Source organism: Scyliorhinus canicula, chromosome 3, assembly GCF_902713615.1.
Source record: "Scyliorhinus canicula chromosome 3, sScyCan1.1, whole genome shotgun sequence".
Lineage (NCBI taxonomy): Eukaryota > Metazoa > Chordata > Chondrichthyes > Carcharhiniformes > Scyliorhinidae > Scyliorhinus > Scyliorhinus canicula.
This window is the reverse complement of record NC_052148.1, coordinates 196,379,481-196,400,838: the sequence shown is the minus strand read 5'-3', so window position 1 is coordinate 196,400,838 and position 21,358 is coordinate 196,379,481. Positions and strand designations below refer to the sequence as shown.

Here is a 21,358-nt window from a genome sequence, read left to right as displayed (position 1 = left end):
ACCCATGGGCAATGTCACCGCCCACTCACATGGGCCAAGTGATGACACCCCCCCCCACTATGGGTTCCCTGAGGCTTCCCCCTTCATACCCCCACATAGACTTACAGGACCCCTGGTACCAGGGCCCCCATCATTGAGCGCCCTCCCCCCCCCAACCGGCTCCTACGTCCTTGCCCTGCATGTCCCTCCACCCTTCAAACCCCCCTTACATCCTCCTTTAATGAGTATGGTCCCCCTCAGGCCCTAACCCTTGGCAGTGCCACCCTTGGAGTGCTCCTGCTGCCAGGGTGGCAGCTGGGCAGTGCCAAGGTGTCCACGTTCCACAGGGATGGCTAGGTGGCAGGCCTGCCCTATCCCTGACCACCCAGGGGCCTCCAATGGCCCTCATGACTGCACGGGTGCCGTTCTGCCTGGTCCAGTACTGAAAGGCGCCCAGTTGAAGTAACCTGGTAGATTGGGGGCAAGTGCCCGTATGTAGGTTTAAAATCTACTTAAGCATGCGCTACCTGGTCCTGCCCATTGTGGGCAGGATTTTGGTTGCGCCACCTTGCGTGATTTGGGTCCTTCCCACAAGATGTAGTGGTTGCCGGGAGCACGCAAGAAGCCTCACCTGGTATCTATTGGTTCCGTCACACTCCTGTTCGGGTGCGATGCACCAGCGATATCAAGTCCCTCAATAGAGAAATTGAAGGGGCCCTGTTGACTATCTGTGTGGCATTGGAAAAACCGAATGTGACGGTAAAGGCGCATGGCGTGGTGCTAAAGGATGTGGCGGCGGCCCTGTTCAGGCACAGTAACCAGATCACATTCCTGGAAGCAGAGATGTCATGGGTGGCCCGTGACAACAAGGCACTAAAGGCCAAGGTTGACGATCTGAAGAAATGCTCCAGAAGGCAAAACCTGAGAGTTGTTGGGCTGCAGGAGGGTCTAGAAAGTCCGAACCCAACAAAATACATCTTACAGCTGTTTGGGAAGATGGGGGGGGGGAAAAGGTGGAATGGCTTCCTCTCCCGAGTTGGATCGGGCCCACAGGTCGCTCAGGCAGATGTCCCAGTCTGGTGAACCACCATGTGTGATCATTGTGTGCTTTCAGTTATCAAATAAAGAAAAGGGTCCTCCGGTGGGAGAAGGACCACCAGAACTATAAATGGTAAGGCCATGCCATTAGCCTCTACCAGGATGTGGGAGCGGAACTGGCTAAGAGGCCAACAAGGCCAAGGCTGCAATGTACAGGAGCAATGTTCGATTTGGTGTGCTATATCCTGCGCATCTGAGTAACTTACAAATTGGAAGATTACTATTTTGATGTGCAGGAGGAGGCAGAGGCATCTGTACAGAAGCATGGACTGGGATTGAGCAAACGGAACTGTATCTGTGGTGAGTTGTTTGTTTGGGGGGGTGGGCTAATAATATTTGGGATTGTTGAGCAATTGGTAATTTGCACTTGTATTTTTAGTCTGTTTGTGGGATGGGTCTTGTTCTTTTTATTAAACTATGAAAGTTGAATATGGATGGGGGGTACTGGTTGGTGTTATGGTTATTTGTTCTGTGTTTACTATGAGCGGGGACCATCCTGCTAGCTGTATAGTTAGTTAACAGGAGTGGAGTGGGGAGGGTAGCTGCAGCTCACATAATGGGTTCTTTTTAAGGATGAGCTTAGGTTTTTTGTTTTTGTTTTGTTCGGGACTAATTTTGGGATGCGGGGAGAGTAGGGGCCTTTGTTTACCTTGTTGCTGTGTGTTGGTTGATTTGGGTGTGGTATGATGAGAGGCAGGTGGGGGGGGGGGGGGTTAATTCTCTGATGGTGGCTATAACTTTTTCTTTGTTCTGTTTGGATGGGGGATATGGTGGCCAACTTTGGTGGGCCCGTGTGGGTAGCTGCTGGACTGCCGCACATGGTGGGAATGGTTGACCGTAGGGTCAGGAGGGTCGAGACGACACTCTGTTCAGCTGGTCACCTGGAATGTAAGGGAGTTGAATGGTCTAGTGAAAAGATCGAGGGTGTTTTTGTACTTTTAAGAGTTTGAATGTTGATACGGTTGTTTTGCAGGAGACCCATTTGCGGATCATGGATCCGACAAGGTTACGGAAGGGCTGGGTGGGGCAAGTATTTCAATCGAGACCCAAGTCTTTGAAACCTTCAGGGCATTATTACCCTTTATGGAGCAGATGCAGGGAGGGGTGGACCCATGACGATGTTTTTATCCCTCTCAGGTGCATCAGGTCTACTCTCAGATTGGCTTCTTAGTGCTGAGTAAGTCTCTCCTTCTGGGGGTGCAGGGGTGGGGGGGATCATGCTCCACATTTTGTGTGTGTGTGTGGGGGGGGGGGGGGAAAGAGAGATCATGCTCCACATTGTGTGTGTGTGTGGGGGGGGGGGGGGGGAGAAGAGAGATCATGCTCCACATTTTGTGTGTGTGTGTGTGTGGGGGGGGGGGGGGGGGGGGGGGACCATGCTCCACATTTTGTGTCTGTGTGTGTGTGTGTGTGTGTGTGTGTGGGGGGGGGGGGGGGAGGAGGAGACATAATCTCCTATAAGACACAAAAGGAGACGAGAGAAAGGGTGGAGAGGGAGAGGTTGGTTGACTCCATGCTTGTCCACTCTGTTGGATAGGGCCTTTTCACTGGCTGAGTACGGGCAGGGGAAGATTTTCGATATTTATAGTCGGTATTGTTATTGGATCAAGCTCTGTTGGATGAGGTAAAAAGGAAGTGGGGGATAGAGCTGGGTTCGGTTTTTGATAGGGAGTGTGCGGAATGAAGCTCCTCACAGGGTCAACTCCACCCCGTCATGTGTTAGGCTCAGCTTGATTCAGTTTAAGGTGGTGTATAGAGTACAGCTGACCAGGGCGCGGAGAGCTGGGTTTTCCCGGTAGTGGAAAATAAGTGTGGGTGTTGGGTGGGCGAATCAAGGTTGACATTTTGGTCATGTCCTAAACTTGTAAACTTTTGGGTCTCCTTCTTCAATACCATGTCAGGGTATCTTGGGATTGAGCCTGCTGGTGGCCATCTTTGGGGACTTGGACTCGCCGGAGCTGGAGATAGGGACGAAGGGGGGGGGTGCTCTCGTTAATAGCCCAGAGGAGTGTTCTACTTGGGTGGAGGACTCTGGTTCCACCCAGTGCCTCGTCCTGGTTGAGTGACCTTTATACCTCAAGAAGGTCCAGTATTTCATGAGAGGGTCGGCAGAAAGGTTCTACTCAGGATTGTAGCCATTCATTTCCTATTTCAGGGAGTTGGTCACTGTCAGATGCTGGAGGGGCGTTATCTGGTTACAATTTGTATGCTTTTTGCGGAGTGGCAGGCAGGGCGGAGGATAAGTTTGGAATTATATTTGTTGTGTGTTTTGATTTTACTGTGTTGTATATGAAACATTTTCTCAATAAAAATGTTTTTAAAACTTTACTAAAATCACAACTGGTTCACTAATCTGCTAAAGAGAACTGCCATTCTTTTTTTTCCATGTAGGAGGCTTTTTTAGAAAGATATTCCAATTAAGGGACAATTTAGCGTGGCCATTCCACCTAATCTGCACATCCTTGGGTTGTGGGGGTGAGACCCACGCAGACATGGATGGAAGGTGCAAACTCCACACAGACAGTGATCTGGGGCCGGGGTCTGACCCGGGGCCAGGATCGAACCCAGCTCCTCGGTGCTATGAGGCAGCAGTGCTAACCACTGCACCACCAAGAACTGCCATTCTTACTAGGGCTGGTTGACAAGGTGAGTTCAGTCCCACAACAACAAGGTCAACCACTAACTGCCCTTTAGTGGCCTAACAAACAATTTTGTTGTATCAAACTGTTACTAAAAATATTCCGGACTGCGGTAGTTCAAGAAGCTGGACTGCCACCAGCCAGGGATAGGAAGTAAATGCTATCTTGCTGGTAATTCCCAGGTCATGAAAATGAATTAATAACAAAGAGCGACTTCAATTCAAAAGTAATTCTGTGGCTGTGAAGCAATTCAAGATACCCTGAGGATATAAAAGAATCCAACTTTATTCTTATAAATGGATGTTCACATGAATATCAGAAGTGATATCGCCAAGGTAGATTTAAGATGCAACCTCCTTGAGGACTTACATCATGATTTAAAGATAATACGCTGCCTCTTTGACAGTACCATTGAAAAACAGTTTTGCCTCGTTGAGTTGAAAGAAAGTACTAAGTCAGTCAAAGAGTTCCAAATTTGTTTCTCAAAAGTATTTTGTAATTAATCTGTCACAGTTTGGCAAGTTCCAAATGAGACCAAAGAGGTTTCTCTGAGCAATGGGAAATAACTGCAATGTAACTATTTCTGAATCAGTACCTTGGATACCAGAATGTAGATAACAATCATTTGTAGTGTCAAGTTCTCCTCACTACGAATTTGACAAGGAGCTGGATTTTCATCCTGGAGACAGGTAAGCAGGAATCAGGAAATTTCCTGGCTTGGTCCTCCCACCTCAGGAGAAAATGTCCACAAAGATGAAATTGTCTTTCTGCGGCAGGAGGGTGACAATGGAGGTCAGGCTCATTGCCCTGAATAGAGATCAGAGGCTGTCACAAGAGCTGCCAGGTGCCAAAGCGGGCTTGTTTAAAAGTTCTGTCTCAGTGTTCTGGGACCTCATCTCAATTTAATTATAACAAAGCAAAAATAAAACCTCTAACCCTCACCTCCCCATACAGTCCCTATGCCAATGTATGCCACTCCATACCCCTGTACCCACCACCAATGGCTTCTCATACCTTGCCGGCCAAACTATGGGGATGGGTGAAGGAGCATAGCCGGACATGGAGGGTATGAGGGGCCATGGGGTGGGTAGAGGGACATAACTTGGCATGGAGGATATGATGGGCTGTAGCCTGGCATGGAGGTATGAAAGCTCATGGAGGTGGGGGTAGATAGAGAGGCAGAGACTGACCTGGGGGCCATGGGGAAGACATTCAAACTTACTTTTCAAAAGGCTACCACATCCAGACGACGATCCACAACATCCCTGAGGGATCATGAACCCCTGCAAAGCTGGCCTGACTCCACGAAAAGTGCAGAGGGCAAGGAGATGCCCAACACAGCAATGGAGCCAGGCTGGTGGGGAATATAGGATGCAGGCTTGCAACTTGCACTCTTATCTTGCTTTGACAAAATTGGGGACATTAGGAATCTGGAATACTGCACTCAGCCATTTTTAAAGGCTCACTGAGTCTCTGCGACTCTACAAAAATCAAGCCCATGATCATTGTTACTATGGCAGGGGGGGGGGGGGGGGGGGGGGGGCTGCTGGTTTTGGTGCCCACCTGGCATATTTAAGTGAATAATCAAGGGTCAATTAGGCTTGCTATCAAGGTAAATGACCCCCGATGATACGCCATAAAACATTTAGATTCGGCAGCCAGGCAGAAGTGGACGGGTATGAATAGGGAGAAGGCGAGGTGGTTCTTTGAGGGATGTCCTTTGCTGATTGATGCCTCCGAGGTTGAACCTCACCTACCTATCCTTTTAACCACCCCATTTTCCCCCACCCCTCGGTCTAACCTGTGCAAACCCTCCCAGCCCAGGAGCCCACACTTACCTGCGGCAGGGATCCATGGACCTGGGTCTTCTTCTGCAGACCCAGCAGCAGCGACTAATGCTTCCCTGGCCAATACTCCAGAGGGCGAGACTTCCTCCCCAATGACCCTCGTTAATCTGCCCCACAGTGCTTTATGGCAGTGGGGCAGTTTGGCGTGGAGCACATCAGCTCCACACCGACGTTGCTTTCGGGGGTGCGATCCCCCCCCCCCCCCCAACATCATTGTGCCCTATACTTTTAAAGTACTTAATTGGCTGTAAAACATTTCTTTGAGACATCTGGTAGTCACGAAAAGTAATTTTAGAGTATTTAATTTCTTTCTTTCTCTGCACCTTCATTTCCTTGTTCCTATCTTGTTTGTGACCAACCGAATTGAATCTGTACTATTCTGTCCTTTCCCATCCCGTACAAAATCTATCCTTGCAGCTTTACAAATGACCCACAGGGTTCGTTTTTAAATAAATTCATTACTCCAATTTGTTTCACTTTTCTATTGCCAGCAGTTGAACCACCGCCGATTGTTTTCCACCCAGCTGTTAGCCACAATCACTTTACGCTTATTTGATTAGGTTTTAGACATTTTTCTCTGCATGGATATTTTGATGGGAAAAGGGAAGACCATGAAATAAGAAAAATAACGTAAATTTATATTGTGCCTTTTATATCCGCAGAATGTCTCAATATTAATTATGGTTTTAAAGTATAGTCACTAGTTTCGTGGGCAAATGGGGCAGACGACTCACGAAAAGGAAGATCCTACAGAAGACGAGCAGCAGGGTAGCATGGTGGTTAGCATAAGTGCTTCACAGCTCCAGGGTCCCAGGTTCGATTCCCGGCTGGGTCACTGTCTGTGTGGAGTCTGCACGTCCTCCCCCTGTGTGCGTGGGTTTCCTCCGGGTGCTCCGGTTTCCTCCCACAGTCCAAAGATGTGCGGGTTAGGTGGATTGGCCATGCTAAATTGCCCATAGTGTCCTAATAAAAGTAAGGTTAAGGGGGGGGTTGTTGGGTTACGGGTATAGGGTGGATACGTGGGTTTGAGTAGGGTGATCATGGCTCGGCACAACATTGAGGGCCGAAGGGCCTGTTCTGTGCTGTACTGTTCTATGTTCTATGTTCTAAGACAATGAGATGAATGGCCATTTTGTCTATTTGACCAGGATATTGGTTGACAGATGAATGTTGACACCAGGGAAAACTGTGGTGCAATCGCTTAAATCCACGTGATGAGCCAGCACCAAAATTTAGCATTTCATTTGAAAAGCAGCGCTGGCAACAAATCGGTACTCTCTCAGTCCTGCACTCTTGCAGTGCCAATCTGGATAATGGCTCAAATTCTGGAGTGGAATTTGCATCGTCTGAATCAGAGGCGATGGTGCTGCCAATCATCCAAGCCAACTCTTGATTAACAATCAGAATGTTAAATAATAAGACGGTTTGGCATTCTGCTCATTAATCATAAGAATGAGTATTGATACCAAACATTAATTAAGTACAAGAGGCTTATTGACGCAGGAAACTTCTTGCAAGAAATTATTTTCCTCAGGGGTGCTTAGGGCATAAGAAACTGCAGGAATGATAAGCAAGGAAAGGAACTATAATTAAAGTAATTTATCTTTTACAAAATAAATGTCAGCATGGCAGTGCTACCTTTATTATTGCAATCAAAGTTTGTTCATTTTCAGGGAGAATGAACAAGCACTGTCCCATGATTATCGTGCGGAATCAAGAAAAGCAAATGTCACAATTGAAAGTTAAGGGAATTGGAGGTAAATATAATGAGCAACCATTTAGTTCCCCTGCGCTTTCACCTCAGAGTTGGATGATTAGGGTTTCAAATCCCATTCCAGGATTTGAACACACAACCTAGGCTGGCACGTTAGCCTCGAAGGAGGGCTGCACACTCAAGAGGGGCAGTAGTCGAGATGAGGTGATAGAACAAAGCGTAATCTATCCGTTTAGATGAACGTAAAATCATCCATAGTTATTTTAGAAGAGGAGGTAGTTCTCCTGGTATCTGAGCCAGATTCATCCCTCAAACATCACCAACAAAGCACATGAACTCATCATTCATCTCATTGTTGTTTGTGGGACTCTACACATGCAAACTGGATGTTACTTCTGCACACATCAACTAGGGACTGCACTCAAAAATAATTAACGGGCTGTGAAATGTTCTGGGTCATTCGGAATGCAAATAAAGGCACTATATGAACACAAGACTTTTTTTACTTCATACACAGAAGCTAACTGTAATATTTAGTGAGTTCCTGGAAGATATTGGTGAACAGCAAAGGGCTGAGTACGAATTTGGAATCTTACTCAGAAAGGCCTTGGTTTGGATTTCCCCCGCCTAACCCCCCCCCCCATCCCGGTCTTATATTCCCGCTTTAGCCGGCGCCAGATTCCCCGGTCCCTCGAAGACTAGTGTTTTGCATGGCTCGCCCGCCGGAAAGACTGCACTGCACTTCACTGAGGAATGGGGTCAAGCAAAGGCAGCAGATTGGGCAGATACCCAGCCAGCAAAAAGACCAACTCTGCCTGGGAGGCTGTGTCCACAATAGCGAGCATTGGTTCACTCCATAAGAGGATGGAGATTCTGTGCTGAAAGAAGATGCATGACCTTCTATGTGCAAACGGGGTAAGTCTGTCTTTTCATGTCTCCCTCGGGACCCCTTAACGCAGCCCTCTCACCTCCCTGGGGATCGCACTCCCACCCACTCCGCATGATCATAGCACTTGTCATGTTGCCCCCCCCTCCCCATAATTCCCTCAGTAGCTCCTGTGCCCCTCACTTGCCCACCCTCACTCACCGCCCACACATGGAGGACTTCATCCCCATCTGACGTGGCACGACTCCCACATGCACTTTTCCCATCCGCAGCTCAAGACCCTAGCCCCATTCAAGGAACGAGCATTAAAGCTTGCTGGCGAGGAGCAAGATCACACCTGTGCAGAGGGCATGGGGGTCAAAGACACAAGTGAAAACCCTCAATTCATCCAGCCATGGCAGCCTCACGTGAGTGACCTTTCTCCCGCCAGTGCTTCCCTGTCCCTTGCTGATTGCATCTCTCTTCCATTGCAGGTCAATCAGCGGACCAGCCAGGACCATTCTCATGGCCCCTGGACACCACGGACCCAGGCAGCTCTAAGGGAGACACGTTGGAGACCAGTATTGCAGAGCGTCATAGCTGTCACCCGAGTCCTCCACCAGCGCAGATACTCACACCTGGGTGGGAATAACTAAGCAGGCAGGCTTCTGGGTCACTCACTGGTGATCACCTCACAGCTGATGAGCCACAGCAGGTGGAGGACGTCCCGGTGATCCGGCACTTGGGAGGGATGCTGGAGCCCAGGACCTTGCTGAGCCCCGGTCAGATGACGTGCCCCCGGGTTTGATCATCCCAGAGTTTTGGAGCTGCAAAGTCAGGGTCGTGAGCATCAGGAAGGGAGGCCCGCATTCCTCCTCGGAACGCAAGCCATCTGGAGGAGTCCCATCACCTTTGGTACAAGGGAATGATGCCATCACTCCAATGCAACAAGGCCAACACAGAGAGGGTGGCGGCTGCAGTGGTGACCTTGGTACAGGACGGCACTTCATGGAAGGGGATATCTGTTCCATGATTCAGGTCATGACCTGCATGGCTGAGGCAGCACCAGAGGACAATCTCACTCCAGCTGCTCCCCTATCGCTTGGTGGAGCCCAGAATCCAAAGGGAAGAGAATCAGCAGGGGCGCACCCAGGGCCTTCCACCCAGGAGATCCTGTGCTGTCCAGCCCACCTGACAGCTGCCTGTGTGTGTGTGTGTGACACACCCTCCAGCCCCATTCACTGCACAGTTACATGTATTCTGTCCACAAGCAGGCACTGACCCTGAAGGCCCCGGTCCCCCAGGGAACACCCACCAAAGGCATCTCAGGCAACAGCTTCCTCAAGCTGAACTGTGGATTCTGGGGATAAACCCAGATGTAGTGGGAGGGTGAAGAAGACTAATAAATGATAGGCACCTAGTTCACGGGTAAACCTAGGTACTAGTAGAGATAGGTCACCATTGTAATAACAAGATAAAAGCAAATTATTGTGGATGCTGGAATCTGAAACCAAAAGAGAAAGTGCTGGAAAATCTCAGCAGGTCTTGCAACAACTATAGGGAGAGAAAGGTGCTGCTTCGAGCTCAGATGACCCTTTGTCAAAGCTCAATCTTAGCTTGTGTTAAAATTCACTTTGACTACCCAGAAAGAGCCTCCATGCTGTCATTACATGACACCATGCTCTGCAAACGCCCCAGCAAACTCGGCACTTCCTCCATGTGCACTGTGAGAGTGGCAGTCTCTCCCACCTCCCGCACTGATGCCACAGTAATGCCCGCTGCTCCTGACATGGGCACCCCAAGCCCTACCCTCCCAATCATAAAGACTACCAACCCCCATCAATGCTAAGGCCTCGCATGTGTGCTAAGGATGCTAAGAGCCGTAACCGTGAGAGTCTGTCCACCTCGTCAGTAGGTGGTGAAACACACTGAGACCCCTGACATTGGAGGAGGCAGTAGCAGCTGGGATTTGACATTCAGCCTCTCTGAGCCCTAGATTATCCCATTCAGTTGCAGGTCGCATTCAGCCCTCTGTGAAGCAGGAGTCAGACATTTACCAGAGGGTAAGAGGGGTGTTGACCTGTGCTCACTGCGAGTCATCGTTATTCTCCTGCAGCATCCAGGCAATGGCTTTAGCGCGCTGCCCATGAATAGGGCGACCACCACGATGACATTCCGCAGGACCATGGTGGGGAAAGTCATGATGCCCTAGTCCTTGTTGTCCTCGAACCAAGAGGCAATCAGGCCATCCCCAGCCCTGTGCCCCATGTGGGCACTGGCTACCGCTGGAGGTCCTTTTGCCACCGCTTCCCCTCGTTGCTCTTCTCATCTGAGGAGATGTGGTGCTCATCCATCTCCTCCTGGTCTAGCTGCTCTCCCCGCTGCTGTGCCAGGTTGTGCAGTGCGCAGCAGACCACACCAATGCGGGACAACCTCTGGGGGCTGTATTGGAGGTCTCCCCCTGACTGGTCCAGGCACTGGACCCACATCTTGAGCAGGCCAATCGCCTGCTTGACCAGCGAATACATTGGTTCATAAGCCTTGTTGTAGTGAGTCTGAGCAGGTGTTTGGTGTCTCCGCATGGGTATAATCAGCCACCATGTTCCACCAGAGGAACAAGCAGAAGACCTCATCACCCACACCACGATCGGAATCGGCGACTGCTGGACTGAGCACTGGCTAATCTGCTCTACCATTTCTATCACCCTGGCCCCAAATCGACACAGGCAGAAGAAACTCTGCCGCAGGAGATTCAATGGCACTGGACTCAAAGACTAGGGAAGAAAGAGCTACGCAGCTAACCACGGGCTGGTTTAGCACAGGGCTTAATAGCTGGCTTTTAAAGCAGACCATGACAGGCCAGCAACGTGGGTTCAATTCCCGTACCAGCCTCCCCGAACAGGCACCGGAATGCGGTGACTAGGGGCTTTTCACAGTAACTTCATTTGAAGTCTACTTGTGACAATAATTGGTTTTCATTTTTTCATTTCAGCTGGAGTCTCACAGCTAACCTGGCGACAACCAACGAGCCAGAGGCATAGAAGACCCAGAGCGCCTGGTCTGCCTTAAAAGCCACCATAGTCAGCACCTGCGGGGAGAAGCTCGGATTCTCAATCAGGAAACACCAAGACTGGTTTGACGAGAACGGTCAGAAGGTCCAGAATCTCATTGACCGCGAGCACAACCCGTTCCTGAATTGGCAGATCCACCGAAACTCAAGTGAGAGGAAACAAGCCTAAAGGCAACTGAAGGTTGAGGTGCAATAAAGAACATTGTGATCTAAAGAACAGATGGTGGGTGGAAAGAACGCGGGAGACTCAGCAACCCGCTGACAACCACGATGTGCACAGCTTCTTCAGCACAATAAAAACCACCTATAGTCCGAATACTCAAGGGCCCACCCCACTGAGAGCCAAAAGTGGAGAGGCGCTCATCAAAGACAGAGAGGCAGTCAACGCCCGCTAGAGAGAGCACTTAGAGGACCACCTCAGCCAAGGCACAGCCTTCGACACGAGCATCCTCAACACCACCCCGCAATAGGCTACCGCCACTATCTCTATTTTTAAAATATATTTTTATTAAGGCATTTGTGTGTATATATTAAAAACAACCAAAACCAGAATAAGAACAAACAGGAAACCACATAACAAATAAATAACACCCAACCATCTCACCCTCACTGCTGTTCCCCTCCAACACCTTGCTTCCCCCATTTGAACTCTCATCACCTTTTATCATCTTTTATCTGACACTCCGAATATCGCCACTTCGAGACTGGGGGCCACCTTCACCACCTCAGACATAACATCTGCGAACCCCTGCCAAAAATCTTCAGCATCCAGCATGCCCAAAGCATGTGAACATGGTTCGTGGGCCCTCCCCCACACCATCCACACCTTTCCTTCATTCCCTCAAAAAAACCTACTCATCCTGGTCACTGTCATATGCACCCTATGCACTACCTTGAATTGAATGAGGCTAAGCCTAGCACACGAGGAAGATGCATTCACCCTCCTCAAACCCTCCTTCCACAACCCAGCCTCCATTCCCCCCACCCCCAACTCCTTCTCCTACTTGCGTTTAACCTCTTATTGGGGCTCCCTCCCAGTCCATTAACGCCTTGTATATCTCGGATACCTTACCCTCACCCACTCCTGCTTTCGACACCACCTTTGTCCTGTAGCCCCAGGGACGGCAGGTCAGGAAAGGACAGCACCTGCTTCCTCACATAATCCCGCACCTGTAAGTACCGGAACCCATTCCTGCTGGGCAGCTCATACTCCTCTACCAATTCCTCTAAACTTAAAAACCTGCCCCCACTAAAAGGTCCCTAAACCGCTCATCCCGCCTGCCGCAACCCTCAAAACCTCAAGTCCAAGCTCCCCGGTGCAAATTATGATTCCCGCAGATAGGTACCCACACCGAGGCACCCTCCAACCTCAGATGCTGCAGTCACTGTCCTGAGGGCCGGGCTTGTGCAGTACTTGGCCAGCGAGAACGGCAGAGGCGCCGTCAACAATACCCCTAAGCTTGTGCCCTTACAAGATGCTGGCTCCATCCACTCCCACGCCGACCCCTCCCCCACCGCTCACTTCCTAACCATGGCTATATTCGCCACCCAATAATAATTAATTATATTTGGCAAGGCAAGAAACAACCCCCCCCCCCCCCCCCCAGCACATCCCCATTCCAACAGCAACTTCTTTACCCGTGGAGATTTCCTCACCCACACAAACCCCGCAATCAGAGCATTAATTTTCCTGAAGACTTTGGAATAAAGATCGGGAGGTTCTGGAAAACAAATAGGAAACTCAAGAGGACCGTCGTTTTCACTGTCTGCACCCGCCCCACCAGTGACAACAGGAACACATCCCACCTCTTAAAGTTCCGCTTCATCTGCTCCACCAACCGCGCCAAATTCAATTTATGTCGTTGTTTCCATTCCCGTGCTACCTGGATGCCCAAATACCTCAAGCTCGCCCCACCACTTTAAACGGCAGCTAGCCCAACCTCCTCTCCTGCCCCCTGGTCTGGATCGGGAAGACCTCACTCTTTCCCATGTTTAACTTATAGCCGGAAAACCGGCCGAATTCCTCTAAAATATTCATCATTCTCCCAAAACCTCCCGATGGATCCGATAAAGTGGCAGATCATCCGCTTATCACCAGACCCTGTGCTCCACCCCACCTCCGCACTAACCCTCTCCAACCCTTGATGCTCGAAGCGCCATTGCCAATGACTATCGCCAGGGCAAAAAGCAACGGGGAGAATGGGCAACCCTGCCTTGTCCCACGGTGTGGTCCGAAACTCACCCGATTTGTCCTTACACTCTCTACCGGCGCCCGATACAGCAACCGGACCCAATCCACAAACCCCTGCCCAAACCCGAACCATCCCCGCACTTTCCATAGATGTTCCCATTCCACCCAATCAAACGCCTTCTCCGTGTCTATTGCGACCTCCTGTCCCTCCGGGGGCATCATTATCGTTTAATAACCGCCTAACATTAGCTGACAGATGCCTCCCTTTTACAAATCCTGTCTGGTCCTCCCCTATCACCCCCAGCACACAGTCCTCAATCCACGAGGCCAAGATCTTTGTCAGCAGTTTGGCATCCATATTCAGCAGTGATATCAGGCGGTAGGACCCACACTGCTCCGAGTCCTTATCCTTCTTCAAAATTAAGGATATCGAAGCCTGCGATAACATGGGGGAAGTTCTCCCTTATCCTTCACCTCGTTGTATGCCCTTACCAGCAGGGGCCCCAGATCCCGAGAAAACATCTTGTAAAATTCTACCAGGAACCCATCTGGGCCTGGGGCCTTCTCTGCCTGCATCGCCTCCATACCCTCCATCACCTCCACCAGCCCAATGGGTGCCCCCAGCCCCTCTACCTGCTCCTCATCCACCATGGGGAAGTCCAACCCATCTAGGAATCGCTTCATTCCCTCCCACCCAGCCAGGGCCTCCGATTCATAGAGTCTCTTATAAAGTTCCTCGAAAACCCCATTCACCCCCACTGGGTGCAGAACTGCTCTTCCCTTCCCATCCTTCACCTTTCCGATCTCCCTCACCGCCTCCTGCTTCCTCAGTTGATGAGCCAGCATCCTGCTTGTCTTCGCCCCATACTCATACACTTCCCCCTGGCCCTCCGCAACAACCTCACTGCCTTCCCCTAATTAATGTCTAATTAGCCCAAACTACATCTGGAGCTTCTGCCGCTCCTTCAACAATCCAGCCTCCAGGGCCTCTGAGTACCTCCTTCCCCCACATCTTCATATCTAATCCTGAATGAAAGACCTGCCCTACCCATCCCTTCCTTATACTCACCTGGTCCTCGACCTTCAAATGAGTTTGTTGCAGAAAGGCCACGTTTGCCTTCAAGCTCCTCGAGTGCGCGAACACACGCGACCGTTTGGTCCATTCCGCCCTCAAATTCCATGTGACCAACCTGGTGGGGGGACACCCCGCTCCCCTCCCCTGCCAATCAACCATATCCCTTCTTGGGCCAGTCCCCGACCCTCATCACACGACCCTCCGGGCCTACCTCGGGTGTCACTGTCACCAACTCCCTCTCCACTACGACACAACAGCCTCACCTTTGTCAGCTGTCCCCCCTCCCCTAAATAAAACAACAATCCCATCCGCCTCTACCACTCTAACCACCTGCTCCTCCCCTCCACTGATCTCCTGTTAACTAGCCCACCCAGCTGGAACAAAAAGGCAGAGAGACCGACATCTCCTCAAACTTCCGCCAGAGTTCAATGTCGTCCCCCTCCTGCCAGTTCAGTGACTCTCAAAAACTCTGTTGCCTCCTCTGGTGTCGCAAAATAATGCTCATGGCCGTTGTAAGTCACCTAGAGGCGGGCCGGGTACAGCATCCTGAACTTCGCCCTCTTCTTGAAAAGGGCAACCTTGACTCCGTTGAACCCAGCTCTGCCCTCTTAGCCAGTTCCGCACCCAGGTTCTGATACACCCGGAGTTCCTTACCCTCCCAGGTACATCTCCTCATCGGCCTGGCCCACCGCAAGATTTTCTCTTTATCCAAAAACCGGTGTAACTGCATCACCATCGCTCTCACCGGCTCATTTTGCCTGCAGCTTCCTTGTCAGTGCCTAGTTGACCTCCAAGGGCCAGTTGAAGGCCCCCTCGCCCATCAGCTGCTCCAGTATTTTGGCTCCATAAGAGCCTGCGTCCGCTCCCTCAATGTCCTCTGGCATCCCAACAATTCTTAAATTGTGTGTCCAGGAGTGGTACTCCAGAAACTCCATCTTCTCCCTGAACTGCTTCTGGGTCTCCCGACCTTCCCCCCCACGTTCAGATCCACAATAAGCCCTTGGACAATGTAGATCATTTCCTCTACCTCGGAAGCCTCCTCCCAGTTCGAGCAGACATTGACGACAAAATCCAGCATTGACTCCAATGGACAAGAGTCCCAGAACAAGTGCTCTGCTCTGAGCTCCGCAATGGCAAGCGATCACTAGGAGGGCAGGGGAAATGCTACAAGGACACTCTGTAAGCCTCCTAAATAAATGCAACATCCCCACTGAGATGTGGGAATCGCATGCCTTAGAACGCACAGCCGGAGAAAAGGCATCTGTGAAGGTGCCAATCATAGAGAGGAGCACGTGGAGACCAAGCATAAACAACGGCAGGGGTGTGTAGAATGCAGAGCATCCCAGCCACCATTTCACCAACTATCACCTGTCAAACCTGTGGTAGAGTCTGCAGATCCAGGATCGGACTATTCAGCCATCGCAGAACCCACCTCCCCCGAGTGGAAACCAGTCATCCTCGCCGCTGAGGGACTGCCCAAGAAGAGAAGAATCAGCCACGTCCTGAGCGGATACCCTTTGGCCCCAAGGAGCCGTCACTCCAGCCACTGCTCTCCCTCAAAAACAGCTGAGGTCTGCGAGTGTCCCCGAAGTAGCTGTCATGGCCACTCCCCGGCAAACAGGCACACGCCTGCATAACGTGCATCCTGTAGTCACAGACGATCCATGGCCCTAGCATCTTGGCTTTCCTTGTCCAAGTTGATGTACATGTGGGTCCTCACAAATGGCACATCTGCTACCTCCCTTACGCGCTTGTGCGTGCTGCTGACCGGGATCTGCCGCACAGGTCACCTGTCCTGAGACAAGCCGCTGGCATAAACGTTCAAAGCGGAGTTACTTTCAGGGCTCCAGGCAACGGGTGACCATCTAGCCCATGTGGTGTCAAATCTTGCATTGCCTGGCAAATGTGGTACATCGTCCCCTGGGACCTCTGACATCTGGTGGGAAGATATTCTCCGGTGGCACACCCATTGGCCGGTACTTCCTCCTCCAAGTCTCCGCCATCTGTGACCCTGCTCCCGGAAGACCAGCTGGCCCAGTCTCCCCCTCCTCTTCTGGGCGCTGGTCCTGGTGGCGTGCAGTGGCACGTCGATGCCACAACCATCAAAAGATCTGGCACATCGACGGGCCCCATGATTCTCTCAAATCAATAACTGAAAGGAAGAGAGCATACAAGTGAGTGATGAGGAGACGTGACAATGCCCTGACCCACAGCCCTCTCAGGATCTGGGACAATCACCTCCCACTATGTGTGCACCTTTCCAAAGACCCTCACTCTCTTCTCCCCCCCCCCCCCCCCCCCCGGCCCCACTTGCACAGTGGTCCATTGCCCACAGTTGCCCCTCTCAATTCTGCTTGACAAAAGCACCTTGATCCTCAGGGAGCCACAGGTCTCTGTTAATCTCATGGGTGAATGAGATGCTGCCACTGGTCAGGTCCTGAATGGGGTGACTGATGAGCGCCTCTACCCTCCCACCTTGCACATAAGCCTTGGTGTTCAATGCTTGGGAGCTCAGCTGAGTTAACCATTGGATGCCAATCAGTGGTTCACGCAAGGATTGCAGGACTAACTAAATTGGCACAATTGACTCGTCAAGGGTCAGGGTAGAGCAGCACGTTGGCACAGTGGTTAGCGCTGTTGCCTCGTGGCACCGAGGACCCGTGTTCGATCCCAGCCCTGGGTCACTGTCCATGTAGAGTTTGCACATCCTCCCCGTGTCAGCATGGGTCTCGTTCCCACAATCCAAAGATGTGCAGGGCAAGTAGATTGGCCATCTAAATTGCCCCTTAATTGGAAAAATTAAGAAAAAAACTGGGAAATCCTTACATGGCTCCCCCATTCCCCAAGCTCTCATGGACTGCGTATTAGACAAGCTTCCCACCTTGACTTTATGTCCTGCCCATCATAACCATTGGCTTTTCCCTTCCAGATAGTTCATGCCCTGATGATGCACTTGGTAGCCTGAGGGTAGAGGTTCACTCTGACTGCATTCTTCCTCCCTACTGTGCGAGGGTCGTCTGCCCTTCTCAGATTCCTCCAATCTTTCCCCTGCAGCCTGATATTTCATGGGACCTCACTGTGATTTTACCCGCTCACACCGACCTCCAACCGCCACTCCAGAAGGGCAGTCCCTCAGCGGACAAATGGCCACAGGACCAGGGGGGCTCGATAAGCGGCATCATGCCATGCACATCATCCTGAAGATCCCTCGACACCTAGCGGACCAAAGCAGTGAAGTGGCGCCAAGTCCTGTAAGCTATCCCCTCCCTCCTCCCCCGAAACAAAAACACACACACACACCCCCCCCCCCCCCCCCCCCCCCTTCAGGTCATATCCTCATCACCTTGCTGGTCCCACTCATCATCCTCAACATGTTCTGGCACGAGTCCTGCTTACACCCTCTCCAGCTGTCTTCATGTTGGTCAAGCTCGACAAAGGAGAAATGCCAGACAGCCAGAGGAATGCCGGAACTCAAGGGCCTAACTAATTTTGTGGACAGAACCATCCAGCTGGCTGGGGAAGACATTGACTGCTCCTGGACGGACGATGAAACCGGCAGCGGCAAACCTAGTGAGGATCAAGCACTGCATCAGACAGCAATGCTGAGAGTCATCTCACCTGTTTCTCAGGCCCCTACTAAGCACTAATGGCCTCTCCTTTCTATGGGAGCAGCCAGGTCCTCAATTCTAAAACCAGCAGAGAGGAGGGATTCACGGATCCCGATGTCAGAGAACCATCACAGCGCTCACCCACGCCGCCCACCAGCGCAGACACACACCTCGGTGGGACCTTGTTCGAGAGTAGAATTAGGGTCAAAAACTGATGAGCACGTCACACTCTCATAGCCACGGGCTATCACTGCAGGCGGGGGCAGGGACATCCCATTATCCTGGCACTCGGAGGATTCCTGGAGACCAGAAATCTGCTGAGTCCCGGTCAGACGATGTGCCTCTGGACTCAGCCATTCCTCAGTTACTGGAGCGGCAAAGACAAACTCAGGGATATCAGGAAGGGATGTCTGGTACACTCCTCAGATTGAAAGTCTGCGTGGAACAGTCTGTCTGCCATATGTCTGAGGTGATTGTGCCGACACTCCACTGCAACGAGGTTAACACAGCTCGGGTGGCGGCTGATATGGAGACCTTGGTGAAGATTTTTGTCCGACACTACAGCAGGATGTTCCTGCCTTGATGCAGCGCTTCCCCCTTCCCCCCACCCAGTCTCCCTCGTCAAACACCAAATCACCCCTGATTCAGAAGGGTAGGATTCCAATTTATGGGTCTGATCTGTAGGAAATGTATCCCGCCACTGATTTGAGGAAGGAGGGTGGTGGGGGTGGGGGCACGGCTATTCCATGCAGCCATAAAAGGCGTCTTTGGTCTTCTCGCTATATTTTGCAGTCCGGATATCGAACCTGCCCGGCGCTAACAGAAGTATAAAATCCCAGCAATTGCATAAAAATCCTTTGCCAAAAAAAAAATTACTTTTAAATTAAATTTCCAAAATGGTTCAAAATACTAGTTTTTTTTAATGACATTGTTTTAAAAGGCCAAATAGTGAACTTATCATAGAAACCTGTGACAGAAAAGGAGACCATTTGGCCCATCGTGGTGATGTCTGCTCTTTGAAAGAGCTGCCCAATTACTCCCAATCCCTGCTCTATCCCCATATTCTTGCAATTCCCTCCCCTTCAAGTATTCTCTTTAGAAAGCTAGTGTTGAATCTGCTTCCATTACTCTTTCAGGGAGTGCCTTTCAAATCATAGTAACCTGCTGTATAAAACAAGTAATACACACCTCACCTGATTCTTGATCGGCAAATTTCATAGGAAGATGGGAGTAAAACTCTTTACATATTACTTGAATGGCAATGGCAAGCTTACAAATTGCAATCATGGTACACAATACGGTCAGCACTGACAATTTGTTGAATTTGTCACCCTGTTTACGCTTTGCTCCTTTTAATACTCAAATAGATTAAATTAATAGGCGAGGTCAAAATAATCACCAAACAGGGATTTTTTTTTCTAGACATCTGTTCCACTACTGCAAGCCCATAGCTTGCAAATGAATCTCAGCCAGATTTAAATCTGATGACAGGATTTATTAAGTGTAGTTGGATGTGTGAAACCTGTTACGAGTTTTTCAAAGCGCAATCTCAAAGCGACTGACCAGACTGAAACTGGGCACCTGCACCAAAAAAAATGTTGTTGCAAAACCTTATGAGGATTTCTTTCTGAAGGAAACATCGCACATTAGCACAAGATAGCCATTCATGGCATCCAGGATCCAGGGGCGGGATTGTACTTAATCCAGACTAATGTGATGAAGTTTTGTTCATTTCACAGGCTCTACTGCTCTCAAGTAGACTGAAGTCTCAACTCATTTGATCATAAATGCAAGACCACAAGAAAAAACTAGCAGGATTTAACCGAACTAAGCAATATACAGGAACCTTTGTTCAGACATGGTGGTCCCCCGCAGAGGGTGAAAGAAACAGTTGAGAACAGAGTGCCAAGATTGAAATCTGAGGACTGGCTTCAATCAAGCTCTGCAGCAGGAGAGGTGAGGGGAGTGTTATGCGCAAGAGTGGATAAGAAAATAAGTTTCAACATTTGTTTTATTCCCACTAACCAAATAAGGTGATAATGGATCAGATGATATCAGATTGAAATGTCAAAATAAAATTTTAAAGCAATGTTTTCATGTTTGAAAGGGAAATTTGTTCCTACCTTCATTCAGGTCCACAGAAACATTGTACACAGCTATGGGCCTTGAAAGGCGTGGGCCATGCAATGTCCGCCTGGTCGGTATTTTTGAGGATGGCATTGATGAGGTGTCTGACTGGCTCACATTTGCATCTGGAACTGTCCTGAATATCTGTAATGAACAAAGAGTAGACTCGGCTCAAAGGCCTGCAACACGAACCTGCCTCCCATCCATTGACTCTGTCTACACCTCCCGCTGCCTTGGGAAAGCGGGCAAGCATAATCAAAGACCCCTCCCACCCGGCTTATTCTCTCTTCCAACTTCCTTCCATCGGGCAGGAGGTACAAAAATCTGAGAACATGCACTAACAGATTCAAAAACAGCTTCTTCCCCGCTGTTACCAGACTCCTAAAGGACCCTCTTATGGACTGAAGTGATCTCTTCACCCATCTTCTCCACCGAGTAGCAAAACACTCCATATACCTGTGCCTATGTATTTACATTATGTATTTATGCATGGCCTATGTTTTTTCATGTATGGAACGATCTGTCTGGACGGTACACAGAACAATACTTTCCATTGTACCTCGGTACACATGAAAATGATAAAGTATAATGAAGCCAGCACAATTAACCCAGAAGTAAATTGTTTCACATTTAAAAAAAATATTTCATGGAATATGGGCAAGGTCGGCATTTGTTGTCCATCCCAATTGCCCTTGAACTAAATGGCTTACTTGGCCATTTCAGAGAGCAGTTAAGTGTCAACCACGTTACTGGGGGCTTTGAAGTCACATTTAGGCCAGAGCAGGTGAAGGTGGCAGATTTCCTACTCCAAAGCACATTAATGAAGCAGCTGGGTCTTCACAACAAATCAAAGAGAGTTTCATGGCCGTCATTCTGAGACTTGCTTTCAATTCCGCATCTTTATTAATTTAATTTAAATTCCACCAGCTGCCATGGACCCAGAGCATCAGACTTACTAGCCCAGTGACATTACAACCGTGGGACAATCTCCTCCACGAATGCATCAAATCTTACATAGCATAAACATATTCTGGAGCTCGGGCAATAAGTTATATTTCATATTATTGTCATATTAGGGAGAATAATCTGTGCGATATCTGGAAACGAATCATGTAAATTTCCATGCTTATGGGGCTGGATTTTGT

The 21,358-nt window shown here is 50.0% G+C and overlaps 1 protein-coding gene across 2 annotated transcripts in view; it reads right to left on the bottom strand.

Moving 5' to 3' along the window:
* Positions 1-21,358, bottom strand: part of arhgap10 (Rho GTPase activating protein 10) — a 263,126-nt gene that overhangs the window by 29,358 nt on the left and 212,410 nt on the right. For both annotated transcript variants that reach the window (XM_038791966.1, XM_038791965.1), the window contains exon 19: positions 20,210-20,357. In XM_038791966.1, the coding sequence (XP_038647894.1) occupies positions 20,210-20,357 (148 nt within the window). The remainder of the gene's footprint in view (positions 1-20,209; positions 20,358-21,358) is intronic.